The 18887-nt window shown below is 50.0% G+C and overlaps 5 protein-coding genes across 5 annotated transcripts; 3 read left to right on the top strand and 2 right to left on the bottom strand.

Moving 5' to 3' along the window:
• Positions 1–904: 904 nt before the first annotated feature.
• On the bottom strand, positions 905–7237 carry B0H65DRAFT_448787 (uncharacterized protein). The gene is made up of 2 exons (XM_062825914.1): positions 6686–7237; positions 905–6627 (listed from the first exon to the last, which is right to left on the bottom strand). Exons 1-2 carry the CDS (start codon positions 6918–6920, stop codon positions 1019–1021), a joined length of 5844 nt encoding a protein of 1947 aa, XP_062685905.1. The 5' UTR covers positions 6921–7237; the 3' UTR covers positions 905–1018.
• A 178-nt stretch (positions 7238–7415) lies between these two features.
• Positions 7416–8921, top strand: B0H65DRAFT_16284 (Pre-mRNA-splicing factor slu-7). The gene has a single exon (XM_062821268.1). The coding sequence runs from the start codon at positions 7546–7548 to the stop codon at positions 8791–8793; it is 1248 nt and encodes a 415-aa protein (XP_062685904.1). The 5' UTR covers positions 7416–7545; the 3' UTR covers positions 8794–8921.
• A 327-nt stretch (positions 8922–9248) lies between these two features.
• B0H65DRAFT_543840 (40S ribosomal protein S9) lies at positions 9249–10125 on the bottom strand (the record flags this gene model as incomplete). Its single annotated transcript, XM_062829253.1, has 3 exons — positions 9249–9657; positions 9772–9870; positions 10061–10125. 3 exons carry the CDS (start codon positions 10123–10125, stop codon positions 9249–9251), a joined length of 573 nt encoding a protein of 190 aa, XP_062685903.1.
• Positions 10126–10320: 195 nt separating this feature from the next.
• On the top strand, positions 10321–11200 carry B0H65DRAFT_16271 (ribosomal protein L21e-domain-containing protein). The gene is made up of 3 exons (XM_062821267.1): positions 10321–10543; positions 10603–10650; positions 10839–11200. The coding sequence occupies exons 1-3, from the start codon at positions 10440–10442 to the stop codon at positions 11167–11169; spliced, it is 483 nt and encodes a 160-aa protein (XP_062685902.1). The 5' UTR covers positions 10321–10439; the 3' UTR covers positions 11170–11200.
• Positions 11201–12904: 1704 nt separating this feature from the next.
• Positions 12905–16276, top strand: B0H65DRAFT_562592 (uncharacterized protein; the record flags this gene model as incomplete). Its single annotated transcript, XM_062830207.1, has 2 exons — positions 12905–13380; positions 13439–16276. 2 exons carry the CDS (start codon positions 12905–12907, stop codon positions 15975–15977), a joined length of 3015 nt encoding a protein of 1004 aa, XP_062685901.1. The 3' UTR covers positions 15978–16276.
• Between the last annotated feature and the right edge of the window lie 2611 nt (positions 16277–18887).

The following is an 18887-nucleotide window of genomic DNA, read 5'->3' as shown; positions in this document are numbered from 1 at the left end:
GGGCCGCCGTCCGTGCAATCATGGTTTTCTAGATTTTGTGTCGAGCAACTGCCAACGACTGCCAGGATCCCGTGTCTTTCTATATCCCTGTATTCCATGTGCCGGGCGCGTGTTTTTGTGGTAAGGCTCTCTCTTCACATCTCTACTAACTTTCATCGAAACGGCATTGGACGCAGCTTATATACCTGGCAGTGACGAGGTGAGGGACATCTCCAAGCCACCTCTACTACACCCTACCCAGATAGTGTATCCGGCGAAACCTACACGTACAGTATACAGTATACACACCTCGGTAGAATCGTCACTGAATCCACACATCCGCGGATTTCCAGATCAAGCCTGGAAGACCGCAGTCAAGGGATCCATGTGCGGCAATACTATGTGCGGCAATACTATGTGCCAAGCCTTTGTGTAATCAGTCTCTCAGGATGATGAACATCGTGGATGGGCGGTCGAAGAACTTGTAAATCAAGTTTTGCTGGAGGTGGTAATTTTTTTTTTTATATATATTGGCAACAGTGACAATGACTTGTTTTAATGGCGGCGGGAAAGTGATCAGTTAAGCCCAGCGTGAACGAGCAAGATACCAGACAGTCTCCTCATTAAATGTCATTGATCAGATATCACTCCCCATGGTGAAGTCGAACACCGAAGAAAAGGAGGATGAAAGAAGAGGAAGAAGTAAAGGAGAAAAAATATAAAAATATATCAAGATAAAACCTTTCAAGGTCGCCAGTGTATCGTCTCCCGCAATTCTTTGCTCAAAGACGTAGGTTGCCCGCAATGAACCAGGAATGGGAGTGTCTGAACTTTATGTGGCCCATATCATGAAGGCCGGATGATGTCCGACCCGTGATACCACTATTCCACTGGTTCAAGTTCATGAGCTGCGAGCCCATCAGTGGTTGACAGAGTATATTGGACTCACAGAGTATATGGAACCTTCAACGGGAGCATAAGAATGGACAAAAAAAGTTTCTCATAATCCCTTCAACCCAAACAACTTCGCTAGGCCTGACTACCAATCCAGAGATGCAGCCTTCAGGCCCCTAAAACTACTGTCCAGAAACCCATCATTCTCCCTTTGCTCCTCACTCACGGCTCTCCCCTTGCCCCGGACAATGGCCTCGCTTTTTGCTTCCTCCTCCTCATATCTCCTTCCAGCGTCTTCCTGCACTTCCATCCTCCCACCTCCGCTAACAACCTCACTTCCCCCTTCCAGCTCCCAATTACCCTCCTCCTCCTCACCATCCTCGTCCTCACTACCACCTTCCTTACCCAACTCCAAGTCCCCAAACAACCTAATCAACGGCTCCATCACCCTCTTCTCCGCCGTCATCTTCGTCCTCTGCTTCACCCTCGAGTAAAAGACCGGGCAATCCTTGCTATCGCAGGGCACCTCATCCTCGGGCGGTGCAAAGCCAGCACAGCTCTGACAAACCTTTATGATCTCCGCGTAACCCTTCTCGGCCCTGCTGACCTTGGTCTGCATGTCAACCATGAGGGTGGGTGGATCCGAAGCGCACCGACGACAGAGCGGCAGGCCGACTCGGTCCACGGCGCCCTCCTCCCCCCCGTCAAGCATGCCCAGCTCGCGCGCAAGCCCTACCCCGAGCGGCCGCCGCTTGATCTTGACGCCGCAGGCGGTGCAGATGGTGGTGTTGAGGAAGGCTTCGAGGGTTTTGCGCGCTTGCGCTTGGGCTGCTGCTACGTCGGGCGGGAGGGGCTCGCCGTCTTCTCCTAGAACATCTTCAGTATCTAGTGCTGCTGCTGCTGCGGCCGCACCCTTTTTGCTTGGTGACGCTCCTAGCAGCAGGCCGAATAGTGGTCCTCTGGGGGCGGCAGCAGCAGCAGCGTCTTCATCTTCCAGCACCACCTTCCGCAAGACTTGAACCTTGGGCATCTCCTCATACCAGGTCCTCACGTTCGCGCCCACCAAGTTGAAGATCCTCTCCAGCGGCGGAATGATGTTCTTGTTGATGTAGTAGTCCGCATCCAGCGTAGCATGCGAGTTATTCAGCAGCTCCTCCGGTTCCACGCACCGATCCACCAGTCTCATCCCCGGGGCGCCCGCCATCACCACGTACGGCACCCGCTCGCCATACTGCGGCTCCGCGCGCGCGTCCTCCCTCATCTTCTTGGTGGCGATCAGCGCGCCGGCGGGGGCCGGCCCCCCGCGGCCGCTGGTGCTGTACGTGCCCAGCTTGACCTCGCGCGCGAAGCAAAAGTCCTGCACGGACACGGCGCCGCGCATGATCTTGTGGCACTGCTCCTGGAAGTAACTCTTGACCTGGCTGAGGTCGGCGGTGTCGAAGAGGATCTTGAGGGCTTTTTCCTCGATCCGCTGCTCGGCGGGCGTGCCGTCGCGGCGGACCGTCTCGATGCCCTTGGCGTCAAACTCGGGCACGGTCTGGTCCCGGCTCTCGTACTTGTAGCCGACGTAGCGCTTCTTGGCGATGAGCACGCACGGGTGGTAGACCTTTTCGAACCTGAGCTTGACGGGGCGCGGGTTCATCTTGGTGACGGCGTCGGCAATCTCTTGGCCGATGTCGAAGGCCTGTTCGCGGGTGCGCCCCTTGAGATAGACGAAGAGACTGTCGGTGTCGCCGTAGACGACCTCGGCGTCCCACTTCTGGACGCTGTGTATGAAGGCTATAGCCCGTTCAAGTGTTTCGCGACCGGCTTGGACAATGCTGTCGGCTATCTCGGAGCAGGGCATACGACCTGAGAACGAGGCCGAAGTGTAGCCGTAGGTGACGTTAGCAAGGAGCTTCAGCGCCAGCTGCCGGTTGTTCAGCAGTTGCTGAAGCGCCTTATCGTCCTTGTCTTGCTTCATACCGGACTTGACCATGATGCGAGTTTCGAGAATCTCGGTAAGCATCTTCGCAAGAAGAGACTTGCGAATATGAGGCTTGGTGTACATCATACCGTTTGGGGCAATGTTGATATAATCTTTGAGCAGACTAAGAAGTCCCTCTTGCCTCTTGTAGTCCATGAAGCCCATCTTGTTTGTACCTCGCCAGCTAACGATACGCCCAAGGAAGGTCGAGTAGCAGTAGTTGTAGGCAATCATGACACTAGGATACAGACTCTGGAAGTCGAGAACAAGCAATGGGCTGCTGTAGAACGCACTCTGAGGTTCCATCACTAAGGGTAGACACTCCAGAGCGTTTTGGGCGCCCACTTGCTTCCTACTCGGAGAAACGAGGAGGAAGTTCTCGGGCTTGGCTATCCTGAACATGATTGACTCTACTTTGAACTGCGATCCTCTGGAGAAAACAGAAAAGAAGTCAACTCCGAGCAGCCTTGCTTGCTCGCTTGTCCTAGGAATGAGCTCATTCTTTTCCAGGATTTCAATATCAAGTCGCGTTCTCGTCAGGTAATACCGGAGAAGTTTGTCCAGATCTTTCGGTCGCCCGCTGAGATACCAATCGGACAACGTTTTCCAGCTGTAATGTGGGATCCGACGGTGTAGCAGATGCCACACGACATTCTCCATGGTATACTGCAAAAGATTGAGCTCGCCTCGCATGGCTCTCCAGATGTTGATCATGTGTCGTCCGGTTATTCGAATCGAGGATGTCGTGTTGAAGCCCCAGCGATCAGCATCCTTGCCGATACGCCCATTTGACTGAGATTTCATGCGTGAGAACTCATCACAGAGATCGAGGTCGTACTTTATCCTCGCCCGCTCAATAAGGTAGCCCCAGGAGCTACCGTGCACTTCGTAGCCGGTGAAGATGTCTGGATCATGGTTCCGCACAATCTCGACCATCCGGACCATCACATCAAGTTCCGTTGTCTCTTGCAGTACCGGCACCGATGTGTATTTCCGAATTTTTTCTGCTAGCAGACCATCCTCTGAGAAAACAACAATGCCTCGTACTGTGTTATCTGGCGCCTGGGTTCCTCGAAGAGCGTTTTCGTCGGAGCGCAGACACCAAAAAACACACTGCACTTCGTCTTCTTCAGGATCCGGTACTAGCTTGCCCCTTGTGTTGACATGCACTTCTAGGCTCATAGTGCTCATGTACTGTGCCTGATGCTGTACACTCGTGGACTTTTCCTTTTCGGAATATCTGAAACCATGCTTGTTCTTCGGCGTCGCGCCTGCGACTTGGGAGCGAGCGGTTTTGATCCTTAGAGGCGTGAACAGACGTCGTTTTGTATTGCGACCTTTTTGTTTATCTGCCCACCATTCACTCACTTCTTTAAAAGAGGGAGGAGGCTCTGCTATTTCCCAGCTCCTCATGGCACAATCCTCTTGTTGAGCCTCGTAGATCGCCTCCAGCATCGGCCAATCGGCACCGGAGGTTGGTTTCTCGCCAAATGTGGCCGGTGATGTGCCAGTTGGGTCGAAGTCAGGGAGCCAAGGGACCGAGCTGCCGTCAAGTCGGTATTCCCTACCTGCATACTCTCTCGGTTTTGGAGGAACATCCTCGTCCTTGCTGTAATAAGCATCCTGATAGATGACATCAGGTAGGCCATGTACCTGCATGGTACAGCGGACCTCGCTCAGTGATGGAGGTTTGCTGTCCAGGACAAACATTTTGTTTGAGCCACTCCACAAGAGTACCGGAGCCGAAGCCGCAGGGGCCGAGTCAAAGGGCTTGGACGACGATTTTAGGTTGGGTTCAGTCTGACTGGGCTTCGCCTGAGCCGATGACCCCAGAATGGTGGGTTGAGGGTCGAAGGCAAGTTGCTTTTTAGCAACCATCTCTTCGTTCTTCTGCGAACCACTCTTTTGGCTCAATCGAGCCCTTGTGTTGGGATCTTGTGGATCTTTGACAACGGGAAAGTTGAATTTACGGCCCTGGGACTCTTTTGCAGAGCTCTGCTTCATAGCAGACTTCGTGGGCTGAGATGCCTTGGGTTTTGGTGGCTCGACCTTCAAAATATTGGCCAAGGGTTGCTCTACTGTTGGATCCTGATCACTGGGCTCTATTGGCTGAACCGTCCGAGCGGGCTTCGTAGATGTTAAATTTTCTGGAACTGCCCCCTGAACTTCTCCCCGAGACTGTTCTCCGGCTAGTTCCTGAGTCTTTTGTTGGTCCTGTTTCTGGTCATGTTCCAGGCCCTGTTCCAGAGACCTTTGTTGGGCCTTTCGATGGGCCTTTGCTTGAGCATCCTCATGAACCCTCTTGTTTGACTTCTCGTGAGCCCTTTCCGGAGGGTTACCCTGAGGCCTTCTCTGAGGCCCTGGCTGAGCTGCCTCCCGAGCTTTTGACTGGGCCTTTCTCGAAGCCATTTCCGAAGCGCTTTGCGGGGCATTGGCTTTTAAGTGAACTGCCTCCCTAGAGCCCTCAGCTTGGAGCATCTGACGTTTTGCAGGTGCATCACGATCAACTTCTCCCGGCGGTCTGGGATGCTTAGGATATCTTCGTGGTCGCTCTCCAGGACCAAGAGCCCTGGCTTGTCTACCCGTATTGGCTGGTTGTTTGGAAGAGTAAGCCTTGGCAATCTTGAAAAGTTTATGACGGATGGAAGTACGGGGTTGGTGTACACGGCGCCGCCTACCCGTATCATAAGTTATCGAATCCCCCACGCCAAACCCTTCTCCAACGCCATTGATAGGTTCCCCCGGTGACATTCTGTCCGCGTGCTCGGGTGGAGTACGGTTTGCATTCCGCTCGCCTGCTAGCTGTAAGATAGTTCGTTCGTCGACGTCGATGCTGCTGTGTGGCTGTGCATTCATGTGAAACAATTGTGCCTCAACTTGCAGAGCTTGGCTTAAGTTCTCTGGGTATAGGTCTTCCACTGACTCTAAAGTAGTCTTGATAGTTTCTTCAAAGGGAACTGGTTGCACAAAGCCGGAGAAAGTCTTCTGACATCCATCTGTATTGTCTTGCTCCTGAGCAACCAGTTGCTGAATACCAGCACGGTACTCAGTTTCATGAACCCACCCCATCACCTGTGATTGACGTGGGTCCGCAGACATTGATACCAAGACTTCCGGAGGAAAAGGGTTGACTTCAGGGTCCGTTATTCCCATACGCCTTTTCCTGCGGTTCGTCTCATCCGTCCAGAGCCCAGCCATGCTGTGCACCAGCTTCTCTTGGCTTGACACCGGCTGCTCCCCTTCGATAAAATCATGATGAAGCCTTCGCTCTTTGACTTGCTTTCGGTTCAGGATATCTTCGACGCAGATGTCCACTTCAAGGGAGCAGTGGCTAGCCCGGGGAAGGCTATAATCATCTGTAATCAGCTCTGATGGGATCTTCGCATCGTCCCAGGGATGTTCAGTCTCATGGCCTTGGATGTTTTCGTCGTGCTTCGGTACAGGTGCTCGAAAGGTGACCATGGCCGCATCCAGGTAGTCACAGCCGTACAAGTTGTAATCAGCCATGAACTGAAGGAGATACTGTAAATGGGCCTCGTATGGTTGGAATTTCTGACTCATGATGACACCTTGCTGAAGGAGATCAACGAGACGCGACATAACCACCGGGTTGAATAGGTAAATTTTGAGATAGAAGCGATATCCCACATGGAAGCCATAGAAGGGTATCCCTTTCGTCAGCGTGATCCGTGCTACGTACATGGGCCGATCGCGAACGGGATCTTTGCGGTAGCTGACCGCCAAGGCATGATCTATGGATGCACGCAATTTCGCAATGTATTCGTTGGCTAAGAGCTATGTGAGAAAAGGAACATTTTGTAACGGTAGAGACAATGGAACACTCACCCTTGGCGTCTTCCAGACTACCGTCATACTCGACATACAGATAGGGAAAGGCGCCGTGAATATGGGCGCAGACTTTCTGGCCAGTTTCGGTCGACCCGAATACTCGTATAACAGGGACTTTTGGGGGCTTCCGTGAATGCGAAAAGCGCACATCTTGGGCAAACTGAGGATCATATTCGGTTGGTGTTGCCTGGTAGTGGTCGATACAGTTCAATCGAACCCGAAAAACGTCCATGATGCCGGCCGCTGGAGATGCCAGATCTTCATTGCTAGATTTCTAGAGCAATATAAAGTGAAACTAATAGGCTGTGAAGATCCCCGGCTGCCCGATGTGGCGACGTGCATCCCTTAGAAACACGCTTTTCGGGTCGTTTCGTTCTGGATGGCATGCGCGTCATGAAAGTCGTCGAGCGCGCACGACTAGTGACGCCAAAGCACGTGATGCGGCGCAGACGCAAAATGGCGTGTTGCAGTCAAAACTGAGATTTATTGAGCAGTCGTCCTTTCGACGTTCATCCGGAGGATTCGAGGCGATGAACACCACATTAACTTTCGTATGTAATGAAACCGGAATCAAGTCCATGATGCGAACCGGATTCATTCATCAAAGTGAATGGGAACCTTAAAGTGCGGGTTAGGGTTAAAGATGACAAATTGGTCTCGGGCCCAAAGAGCCAAAAGGTGCATGGACGCCGCTTGCCTGCCGCAGAACTCTCACCTAACAACGACTTTGAACTTACCTTGAGTCTCGGGATCAACCACCGTTTTCACCGATAACACCGTATATCCATCTCGACATCTCATTCAATAATTCTTTTTTTCAAGGCTCCTTGGACGACATCGTCGAAATTCAGACAACCATGCCTCCTCCACCACCGAACAGGCGCGAACAGGCCACAGCTGCCCCAAGCTCAACCGACAAGTCGGAGACCGGCGCTGGCGCCGCCCGCAAGGAGGACAACATCTACATCCCATCATACATCAGCAAACAGCCCTTTTACGTCAGTGGTCTGGATAATGAAGAAGGTGACTCCCTTCTCCATCAGCGTGCCCGGCAACAGGAGGAAGACAAGGCCGCCCAAGCCGCCGCGCTTCTCGCCCGGGGCAAGAAGGCCGGTCCGGCGAGGACGAAATGGGTCAAGGGCGCGTGCGAGAACTGCGGCGCCATGGGCCACAAGAAGAAAGACTGTCTCGAGCGGCCGCGCAAGTTCGGCGCCAAGGCGACGGGCAAGGATATCCAGGCGGACCGGATCGTGCGCGACGTGAACTTGGGGTACGAAGCCAAGCGGGACGTTTACAGCGCGTATGATCCGAAACAGTACATGGAGGTGGTGGAGGAATATAACATGCTCGAAGAGGCTCGAAAAGCATTACAGGGAGACAAGAAGTCGCCGGATGGGGAGGGAGAGGGTGCCGAGGACGACAAATCAGGGTTCAAGTACGACGAGGAGTCGGATATGGGACGCGATCGCGCTACGACCAAGCAATCCATGCGTATTCGCGAGGACACGGCCAAGTACCTTCTTAACTTGGATTCGGACTCAGCCAAGTACAACCCCAAGAAGCGCGCCCTCGTCGACGCTGGTGCCATAGCGGATAAGTCCGCCGCCTTGTTCGCCGAGGAGAGTTTTCTGCGTGCTTCTGGCGAAGCAGCAGAATTCGAAAAGGCTCAGCGTTATGCATGGGAGGCACAAGAGCGTTCGGGCGATACCAGCCTACATTTACAAGCCAACCCGACTGCTGGTGAAATCCTACGCAAGAAGGAATCTGAGGAGCGCGAGGCCAAGCGGAGGAAGAGGGCGGAAGAGTTGGCGAACCAATATGGCACACAGCCTGTCATTCCAGACGCACTTCGGGAAACCATCAAGGAGAGCGAAACCTTTGTGGAGTATGACGAGGCCGGCCTGATCAAGGGGGCACCGAAGAAGGTCGGCAAGTCCAAGTATCCCGAGGATGTTTACATCAACAACCACACGTCGGTTTGGGGCAGTTGGTGGTCGGACTTCAGATGGGGCTACGCTTGCTGTCATCAATTTGTCAAGAACAGTTACTGCACAGGGGAGGCAGGTATAGCAGCAAGCGAGAAGGCGGATGCTTGGGACAAGTAAACAGTATGTCTGTATGTAGTGGTGTTTGATGTTGAGAATGATACCCCAGTGCCTATTTCTCCAAGCGTGCTCAACCGATCATATGGACGCCTCGAGTAGCCCGAGAGCAAAAACACATGAGGATTTGGACAGCAACGTAGAGCAATTCAATCGAGCATAATTACAGATACATCCAAAACAGACGTCACGCTTCACGAACTTCACAAAAACGAGTTTAACAATTCCGAACATGCAACAAGAAGATGGTGTATTATTGAGACTGAAGGGTGCCTTCAGATCCGGAGGTTTCTTGACTTCCAGACACATATTTCAGTGCCAACCGTCCATGCATTTTGATCCCTGACTACATGAACGCCGTGATCATGATGTAGAGGCAAAATGAACCTTCCAAGACCCGTTTTCCTAGCCGGTGCTATGCACGTGAAACCCAACCCGCGAAGATAGGCGCCTCAAATTTACTCCTCATCCTCCTCCTCGGCAGCCTCACCACCCTCAGCGGCCTTGGCCTTCTTTCTGCGGACACGGCCGGGGCGGCCGCCACCGAAGGGAGAGGTGAGGGCGAAGTCGATGTGCTTCTGAGAGTCGAGACGGACAACGAAAGAGGGAACGTTGACGATCTGCTTGCCGACGCGGATGTGGCGCTGGCGAATGAGGACACGGGCGTGGTGGATGGACTTGGCGAGGCCGAGCTTGTAGACGCAGGTCTGGAGACGACGCTCAAGGAAATCCTCGGCCTTGAGGGCAAGGACGTAATCGAGCTTCATGCGGGACTCGTCAAGGACACCGACGCGAACGAGACGGCGAATGAGGGCATTGCCTTCGAAGAGACGCTTGGGGTCCTTCTCGTCGAGGGTAAGAAGCTGACTGTGGCAGAAGTTAGTAATCTTGCGATTTCCTTGCAAATCATTCACCAGCGCCAAACAGCCATTTCTGGGCCTGGTTTGCTGGAGAATTGAGCGGGGTATGGGGAGAACTTACCGGGCAGCACGACGAATCTTGGAGAGGGTGAGGAGCACACGCCAGACCTCACGCTTGTTGCGAAGACCATACTCGCCAACGAGCTTCAACTCGGAGTCCCTGAGGTCCGAAAGTTAGTCGTATGATCACAATCGACGTAAGCAGAGTCAAGCTCATGCTCAGTGGCCGGTGATTTGAGGCATGCGAGCGATCGCACGCGCAAAGAACATGGAGATGGTTGCTCCCGCTGCAATTGCTGTCGCTTCGCAGAGGCCGTCGAAAAGGAGTTCGGAATCAAACTTAGACGCACAAACGAGCGGCCTCGAAGGGGCGACGGGGGACCTTAGCGGTCTTGGAGTACGAACGGGGCGCCATCTTGTTGTTGGGGTCCTTCTCAAAAGATCGTCGACTGACAGCGAAAAGTTTCGAAAGTCGTTTTCACGAAGTGAGAAAATCAAAGGGCCACTTGGAGGAGGGTTTGTGGTGGCCCGTGCGCCCAGCCTTGCCGGCACAAAATCCGCTTGCCCTAACGCTGGCAGGCTGGTGGTTGGCCCAAGCTTTGTCCACCTTGCTTAGTCATGCGACGGGAAATCGAGACCTAGTTTTGCTTGCACACAAATTCGTCGTCCAAATTTGACGCCCGCAGCAACCACCGTCTTCAGCATCCCCATACACGCCGAATCGTCACGATGGGTCACGCCGCAGGTCTCCGTGCTGGTACGAGATACGCCTTCTCGCGGAACTTCCGCGAGAAGGGTATGATCCGCCTCTCGACCTACCTTAAGCAGTACAAGTATGTTGCGACAGCGACGAATTGGGGTAGTTGGGACGTCATGGCTAACTTTTTGCTAGGGTTGGCGACATCGTCGACATCAAGGTCAACGGTGCTGTCCAGAAGGGGTAAGCGACGACCATTTCCACACTTTTTGCGACTATTGCGATTGCGAAAAACACCGGGATGCGGAATATGTTGGGGTTCTGAAACATCGGAATTTCGAAAGAGGAGGGGCACATCCGAATGCGATCCGCGACGAGGACTATCGCGAAAACACGGGCGAATCATGAAACTGACGTTGGACATCGAATAGTATGGCCCACAAGGTCTACCACGGCAAGACTGGTGTCATCTACAACGTCACCAAGTCCGCTGTCGGCATCATCATCTACAAGAAGGTGAAGCACCGCTACATCGAGAAGCGCATCAACGTCCGCGTCGAGCACATCCAGCCTTCCCGCTCCCGCGAGGGTTTCCTTCGCCGTGTCAAGGAGAACGCCGAGCTCAAGAAGCAGGCCAAGGCTGAGGGCAAGCCCGTCCAGCTCAAGCGCCAGCCCCTCCAGCCCCGTGAGGCTCGCACCATCTCCGTTGTCGACAACAAGCCCGAGACCGTTGCCCCCGTCGCCTACGAGACCACTATCTAAAGTACTCTTGGGATAGGAGTGGTGGTAGACTTGGCGTGTTTGGTTTCTCTTTGCATGGGGTTCATCGCGTTCGGCACGGAAAGATTTCCTGCATGGATTTTTTGGTCTGGGATGCGGGAGTGCTTATAGGAATCAAAAATACCAGTGGCATGACCATGACCAAAACCAAAACCACACGAGAACCGGCTCGATGCGCCTCCTCCTGATCAGGTGTATGTGCTTTTGAGCCTCGAGCCAACTTGTGATCGGATGGACTCCGCCAAAGACGAATCCCGCTGGCCAGACGAGTCACAGAGGGACAAACGATTCGAGCCCTGTCTGGCTGTGCGGTTGCTCTGCTTCTCGACCTAGCATCTCGCGGTTGATAGGGATACCCAAATAGAGCAAATGTGACAAACCACTCCATCGGGCCAATATTTGCATCCAGTTTCTACTACCAGTATTGTGAACATTCTAGTGCGTTCAAAAGTGTTTACTTGCAAAGGGGGGAGGGAGATGAGAGCAGATCGAAATAGTCATTCGGACATGAGCCAAATATGTTACTATTACAATAATCCGCATTATTACCTCTGCGAAGCTAAACATAGCATTGCGGCTGCTTAAATAAATATGGCTTACTTCAGCTTTAATGTTGATGTTGGGGCTACGCTTTGAATCCGGGACGAAGAGACGTCATCTTTTTGAACCAACTGACTGAACCGTGGAAGTTAACTCAACAACCTTGCTAGATTGACAGACTCCATGCTTCTTGATATTTGTTACCGGAGCTTATGTTTCTGTTCATCATTGAGCGTCCCATCCATAAAAACATTCTCTCAGATTGTAAGCCATGACAATGATAATCTGGCTAGAGGAAGGCGGCGGGCTGAGGCGGTCCATCCCTCATATATCGATGACAGATTCGCTGTGGGGTTGAGGTTCATGTGGAATTGTCGAGCAAGCTCGCTCCAGACTTTTGGGTTTCCATAAGTTGATTGAGTGCCTGCCGCGAACCGTCAGGGATTTTGCCTGGTCTCGTTGTGGCTCAAGAAAATAAACAGATCTGGCCAATGGGATATTGCGGGGAACTGATAAGGCTCTCTCAACAATGTGGCTAAAAGGTATCTCTTCCTGCCTAGGCAAAAGCACTGGTGCAGGGGCACGTCAGAGGATGAAGATGTCACCAGACAGTACGTACCCGTCTCGGACCCTTCCAAAGCGTTGGCACCTTTGACACTCTCATACACAACCAGACGGAGGATGCTGTCACCAACAGGAACAGGAATAGGAACCGACCATCTAATCCCTTGGCTCTAGCTTCTAGTCAGTTTTCGGTTGCTTTTTGGGGCTTCGCTGGCCTGTCACATTCCCGGGCCACGGGTTGAGTTTTGGTGTCCCGTCTGTGCCGTCCAGTGCAGTGAGTGGCCTTTTCAACTCGGCTGCAGGCCATCCGTCATCTTTCAGTTCCTTCCACCTCAAACCCACCGCGCCACTTCCGCTTCCGTTTCCTGTTTGTCTGAGAGAGCGCGCAACGCAAACCTACAGCTCATGACTTCGCCGTGCAACTGCGACTGCGAGCCCTGAGTTCGAGTCCGCATCGATGCAATTGCAACGCTGAGCAGGTAGCCAACCTGAGGAAGGTGGACACAACGAACAGCGAGCACCAGCGACCGCTGTCAGTCCTTCCTGTCTTGCATCCTGGGCTCGAACACTGCAGTGGACAATCTTCCTTCGACGGCAAAATATCAATACAACCATGAGTTGGACCATCTTCTTGTTGATATACCTCTTCGGAGGCCTTACCTTTCTGCCATTGTTGGTGGCCTGCGTTTTACTTCATGCTCACTTTACGTTTCCTTACCGCCCAGATGCCGCCCAGCACAACGACCCAGAAGCCGACGACTTGATCCAGCCTGGTGACGATCTTGATGCGCTCAAGGCGGAACAGAAGAAAGATGGCAAACCCCGGGTGCCCCATCACGATGATGGTGTCGCTTCTGGATACTTTGCAGTCTGCCGCGAGTATACGCCCATGGGAATCAACGCGAAGCCGATCGAGCGGTCGACACCAGTCGGCTCCACCACCGTCGCCGCCCCCAGTCCCAGTGTCTATCAGACAATGTATCGAAGTATCTTCGACCGCAAGTCCAACAGTGCCAGTCCCATTGACCACAAGAACGGTCCCAGTCAGCGCCCTAAGAAGGCCGGCAATGTCTTCTATGTTGTCCTGAGGTGCGTGGCATTATCCTTCTGGCTCTCGATACGGCCTGGATCCTGACGCTTGTTACAGACACGGCCATCTCATGCTCTTTGACGACGACGAACAACTCGAAGTACGGCACGTTGTCGCGCTAGCGCACCATGAAGTCAGCATATACTCCGGCGAGGAAGTTACTCCTGAGGGCGAGCTGTACATCAAGCGCAACGCCATACGCCTCTCGCGCAAGACAGACGGGCTGGAAATAGGGCCGGATAGCAAGGTCTCGAAACCTTTCTACCTCTTTTCCGAAAATTGCTCTGCAAAGGAAGACTTCTACTTTGCTCTGCTACGAAATCAGGAACAGCAGGCCTTGGACACCGAAAGCGATGTTCCGTCTCCTATCCAGTTTGAGGTTAAGAACATTATCAACTTGGTACAGAGACTGCACTCGTCAGAAGAACACATGCAAACACGTTGGCTCAACGCAATGATTGGGCGTGTTTTCTTGGGCATCTACAAGACCAAGGACATAGAGAACGCGATACGGGAGAAGCTTACAAAGAAGATTGCTCGTGTTAAAAGGCCGGCATTTCTTTCCAACATTGCTATCAAAGGCATTGATACCGGAGAGTCGGCACCATTTATCACAAATCCACGTCTGCGGGATCTGACCGTTGAGGGTGAATGCTGCATTGAGGCAGATGTACGATACACTGGCAACTTCCGCTTGGAGGTTGCGGCGACAGCGAGGATTGATCTAGGCGCGCGGTTCAAGGCACGAGAGGTCAATCTTGTCCTTGCCGTGGTTGTACGGAAACTTGAAGGCCATGTCTTGTTCAAGATCAAGCCCCCACCCAGTAATCGCCTATGGTTCTCTTTCCAGCAGGCCCCAAAGATGGAGATGACAATCGAACCAATTGTCAGCTCTAGGCAGATAACCTACACTGTCATTCTTCGCCAGATCGAGAAGCAAATCAAGGAGGTCATGGCCGAGACCCTTGTCTTACCCTTCTGGGATGATATGCCTTTCTTCAACACAGAGCACAAGAAGTGGAGAGGTGGTATCTTTCATGATGACACAGTCGTATCAACCATGGATTTGGAAACAGCTGCAGCGCAAGAAGGCGATTTGGACGAGGTGGAGCGATTGGAGGGTACCCAGGACGTTCACGAACCCGATGTGCCGCAAGTCGAAAAGAGCCACAGCATGCCTACTCTCGACAAGAAACCGTCAATTAGCCTTTTTGGACGGATGACAACGAAGGGTAAAGGGGACCCTATCTATTCTGCATCTACGACCTCACTGAGCACGGACCATAAAAACGAGCTCAAGACCGAGACGAGGAGTGAAACCTGTATACCGCCTCCGATCCGGGTGGTTTCAATCACTCATCCTCCGACGCCAACGGTTAGCACAGATGCCATTAATGCTGACGTCTTCAAACCATCCGCGTCACCACCGGACGAAAGCCCTGCTGCGTCAGCGATGGCAACGTTGTCTGTTCAGGCGCATTCTCCATCACGACCACAGCCACCTCACTCGCCCCTGAGGCCGTCCGTCACATCCAAGTCATCAGACCAGTCTTCCGGGTCATCTGCTTCTGAAGCTACGGATGCGGAGAAAGATTTGCAGGATTTTGATAAGAGGAACCAGGTTAGACGGAACACAGCCACATCCGCAGGCAGCCAGGAGGAAAGCAGGCCGAGGTCTCCAGCCTCGTCGATAAGGGGGTCTGTGAAGAGTCAAACTGGGACCATCAAGGGTATTTTTGCCCGGCGAGATACTGTATCATCGACAGCAGGAGCAGCCACGCCAAATCGCCCAGACTCCGCTAAAAAGACTGCCCTGGCCGCCGCTTTCGTTACCAACGCAGCTGCATCTGCCAAGCGTTGGGGGCTCAATGCGCTCCAACGACACTCGAACAACGATGGCACACCGGGCAGGAGTGCTTCTTTCACCGATGATCATCCATCGGTGCTGGACTTGAATCAGCCTATGGGACGTGGGCAGCCTCTTCCGCCCCCAGGAACACCACTTCCGATGCCAGACAGAAGGTCGAAGAACACATCCATCAGTATTCCAAGGCGCAAACCGATACCGCCTCCAGATCATTCATTACAGCAACCCAAACCGAGCACGCCTGAAGGTCATGATCACAAACCTGAGCGCCGCCCTGTACCACCTCCCCCTCTTCCAAAGCGTCGCCAATACCGCGCCGAGCAGCAACTCGACGATGACGGAATTAATGTGAATATGCTTGTTGTCGCGGCTCCTGCGGAATCAGAACCGACTACACCTATGAGCGAGGCACATGACACATCATCTTCGAAGCCTTCATCAAGCATTGATGAAACCAATGGCCAAGATGAAGCCGGTAGTTCTGCGAAAGAAGAAGCTATCGGTTCGGAATCGCCCCCCAAGCCTTTGACGCCATCAATCCGTATTTCGAAGACTACAAGCCAGGAAGGGCACGAAAATGCGAAAGCATTATCGCCAGAGATTCCAGCGCCCGATGATGACGACGATGAGTTTTCGGCTTGGATGGATGATACCGGCCCGGCTGAAGATGTTGACCCAACCCCGGCTCCTACAGTCAACGGTAGCGTTGGTGAGAGGGCATCGTCTTGATTATTAGGTAACCCACCCTGGTACCGCGCATGGGCGTTCATTGGAGTATGGGATCAATGCGGGCTTCGCTGGCACGAATCACAGTACAGCGAAGGCTGGAAGTAGCCGGGGCGACGGCTACTATGTATTTGTATTTTCGTTCTATCGTGCTAGAGAACAACATATGGGGTGTGGTGCAAGGCGTTTGGTTAGTATCATAGTATCTCAGGGGTACAATTATTCATAGTTCACAACGTGCTACCGCTTCCTTCGAAGGTGAACTGCGTGTTAGGGCGCGTTCCAAATTTTCCAACGTTGATTCAGAGCCTATACAAATCGACCCCTGCGGTTGATATGCAGTAAATATGCAGTTGATCACACCGCATATGGCTCAAAGAAGACGTTCAGGAGCTTGGCACGTACCACGCTAGACAGGCCCCCTTGTACGTGGCTTTTCAGCCTGCATGAGGCCTTGTAACTTCCTAAAAGGGAATGAAAAGTGCTAAGGCCCGTTGATCCAAAAAAGCTGAGATTCTCAGCTTTTTTAGAGGGTTTGCCGTTGATCCGACTGAAAGAGATACTTGGGGGCTTCTGGGCGCCAAGCTTTCTTTGCCCCCTCTTTTTTGTCAAAAGAGGGGGTAGCAAAATTTTGGGACAGTATTTTAATTTGGGACACTCCACATAGAAATTTACTAGCAAAGTGTCCCATACACATAGTAAACACCCATACTACATACTACGATTTATCAATACAATGTTGTTAGGAAGCTTAGTAGACTACCTAGATAGGAAGTATATATATTGAATAAAGGATTTAATAATTTATATCGTTTATTTGAGTGTGTTTTGTAACTTGTACAGCTGAATTTTAGCCTCCTACTCCTATATCTTCCTCCTACCTCAATGAGTTTGCTCCCGGCCGTTACCCGCTTAATTGCTTTATTTTTAGCCGGATTGTGCCTTTAATTAACGGTTTTATTGTACTTCCCTATATGGTATTTTCGAATCTACGTTTTCGAAAGAGGAGGGGAGTTATAGGTATTATTGTTAAAGACCTAGTTGAAGAAGGCTTAAATTTGGGTAAGGAGGTTATATTGATAGTGGGAGGTATATATTATTTTAAAAAATTTTTAAGTCTTAATATAATTAGGGGTTTGGTTAGTATAGTCTTCCTTTTATTAGGAAGAAGCTTTCCCTCCTCCTCCTCTTCCTTATTGCTATCCTTATCGTTGTTGTTATTATTTACCTTTTCTCCTATTATTATAGTAATCTCCTCTTTATATATATCTTCGACGAGAATTTTATTTATATTTTCTTCGAATTGTATTTATATAGCGGGGTCTTTAATGATTTGAGAGAAGGTTTTTAGAATAGATTGGGCGGTTAATTAACGATTAATAATAATTTCCATTTTGTCGTCGTTATTAAATAGGTATAGAGAAAGGTAGTACTTTTAAAAGTATTAAATATACTATTCGGGTAATTCTGCCTTTTGTATATTAATTTGATAAGGAAGGCTTTCTTCCTCTTGAACGTTGAATATTTCGTTTTAATATATAAGGATATACTCTCATTAATTATCCTTTTTATATTTTTGAAATTAAGTATTCTAAATAATTTTAATTAGCTTCCCCCTGTTAATATTATTCCTCCACTTGTCTTTAAATTCCTTTTATATAACGTTATTAATTTACTTTATTATTCGCTCTTATCATTATATTTCCTTTTATATTTTTTATTAAATTTATTCAATAGCTTTAATATTAAATTTATTCTTTAATAGGGATAGTAATTTACTACCAGTTAGGATTTTATATACTTTCCTCTTTATATAGCGGTCGAAGTTAGCCTCCTTTTTACGATTATACCAGTTATATTCTTAAATTTTATCATAATTTAAAATAGCTTCTCGTGTAATTTGGAATACGTGAGAGTAATTAATTTTAATCGGCGAGTTGAAGGTATGAGGGTAACGGTTAGTAATATAGTTAATAACTTTAATAGCCCTCTTAAAGCGGTCCTCTTTTAGTATTATCAAGGGGAGCGCGGGGGTTGGATTAGATCGCTGCTTAGATTTGATTTAATATAAGACTCGCTATTTATTTATTGGCTATATACTTAAATTTTCGAAACTATCCTTAATATTATAGATTATAAAATTATTATTTATAACATTATTAAGCTTGCGAATAAAGGTTAAACGGTTGAAATTATATTCCCCGTACTATACGAATTTACTAAGAACCTTTTAATAATAGGCCTTAAAGGAGGAGAACACCCTTATATTAAGTAGTTATATTAGACAGGTAGAATAAGGAGGTAGGGTAAATGATTTTATATTAAAGGTATTAGTATATTATTTAATAGCTATATTATAATACCCGTTAAACCTATCGATAATAAGCAATCAATATATAGGGTTAACGTTAATAATAGCCCTTCGCTTGCTAATACTATTAATTAAATTATTTAGCTTCTTACCGTTGCAATTATACTTATACTAATTATAATTAAATTAATTTATAAAAGAATATTCCATTTTTTTAAACGTTAATAATATTTCGAAGGAGTATAGGTTGAAATACTTTAATTAATTTAATATGAGCTTAGCGTTTAAAAAGCTTATTAGTAATTTGGCAAAGCGAACGTCATTAGGGAGGTTATTATAAATAAATTCTTCGGTTAGATTAATCCTAAAAATGAGGTAGATGGGGATACGAGCCCCTGATGCGTTTATATTAGCGATTATAGTATATAATTCCCTATTAGTTAGATTAGAAATTTCTAATTAAATTTAACCATTAGTACTATTTATTAGAAGGTTAAGTAAAACGATTAGAAGGTAAGTGAAGTAATTAGAAGGGATTTTGTTCAATTAGAAGGGATTTTGTTCAATTAGAAGGGATTTTATTTAATTAAGGAGGATTTCGT

The sequence above is a fragment of the Neurospora tetraspora genome (assembly GCF_033439725.1).
Source record: "Neurospora tetraspora strain CBS 560.94 chromosome Unknown B0H65scaffold_1, whole genome shotgun sequence".
NCBI classification, from domain to species: Eukaryota; Fungi; Ascomycota; class Sordariomycetes; order Sordariales; family Sordariaceae; genus Neurospora; species Neurospora tetraspora.
Note: the sequence above shows the minus strand (reverse complement) of the source record. Positions and strands in the feature narration are given on the sequence as shown.

Coding starts and splice junctions, on each gene's coding strand:
- B0H65DRAFT_448787 (XM_062825914.1), bottom strand. CDS start 6,920: ATGGACGTTTTTCGGGTTCGATTGAACTGTATCGACCACTACCAGGCA. Junction 6,628..6,685: donor TAGTCTGGAAGACGCCAAGG/GTGAGTGTTCCA, acceptor CATAGCTCTTAG/CCAACGAATACATTGCGAAA.
- B0H65DRAFT_16284 (XM_062821268.1), top strand. CDS start 7,546: ATGCCTCCTCCACCACCGAACAGGCGCGAACAGGCCACAGCTGCCCCA.
- B0H65DRAFT_16271 (XM_062821267.1), top strand. CDS start 10,440: ATGGGTCACGCCGCAGGTCTCCGTGCTGGTACGAGATACGCCTTCTCG. Junction 10,544..10,602: donor ACCTACCTTAAGCAGTACAA/GTATGTTGCGAC, acceptor ACTTTTTGCTAG/GGTTGGCGACATCGTCGACA. Junction 10,651..10,838: donor AACGGTGCTGTCCAGAAGGG/GTAAGCGACGAC, acceptor GACATCGAATAG/TATGGCCCACAAGGTCTACC.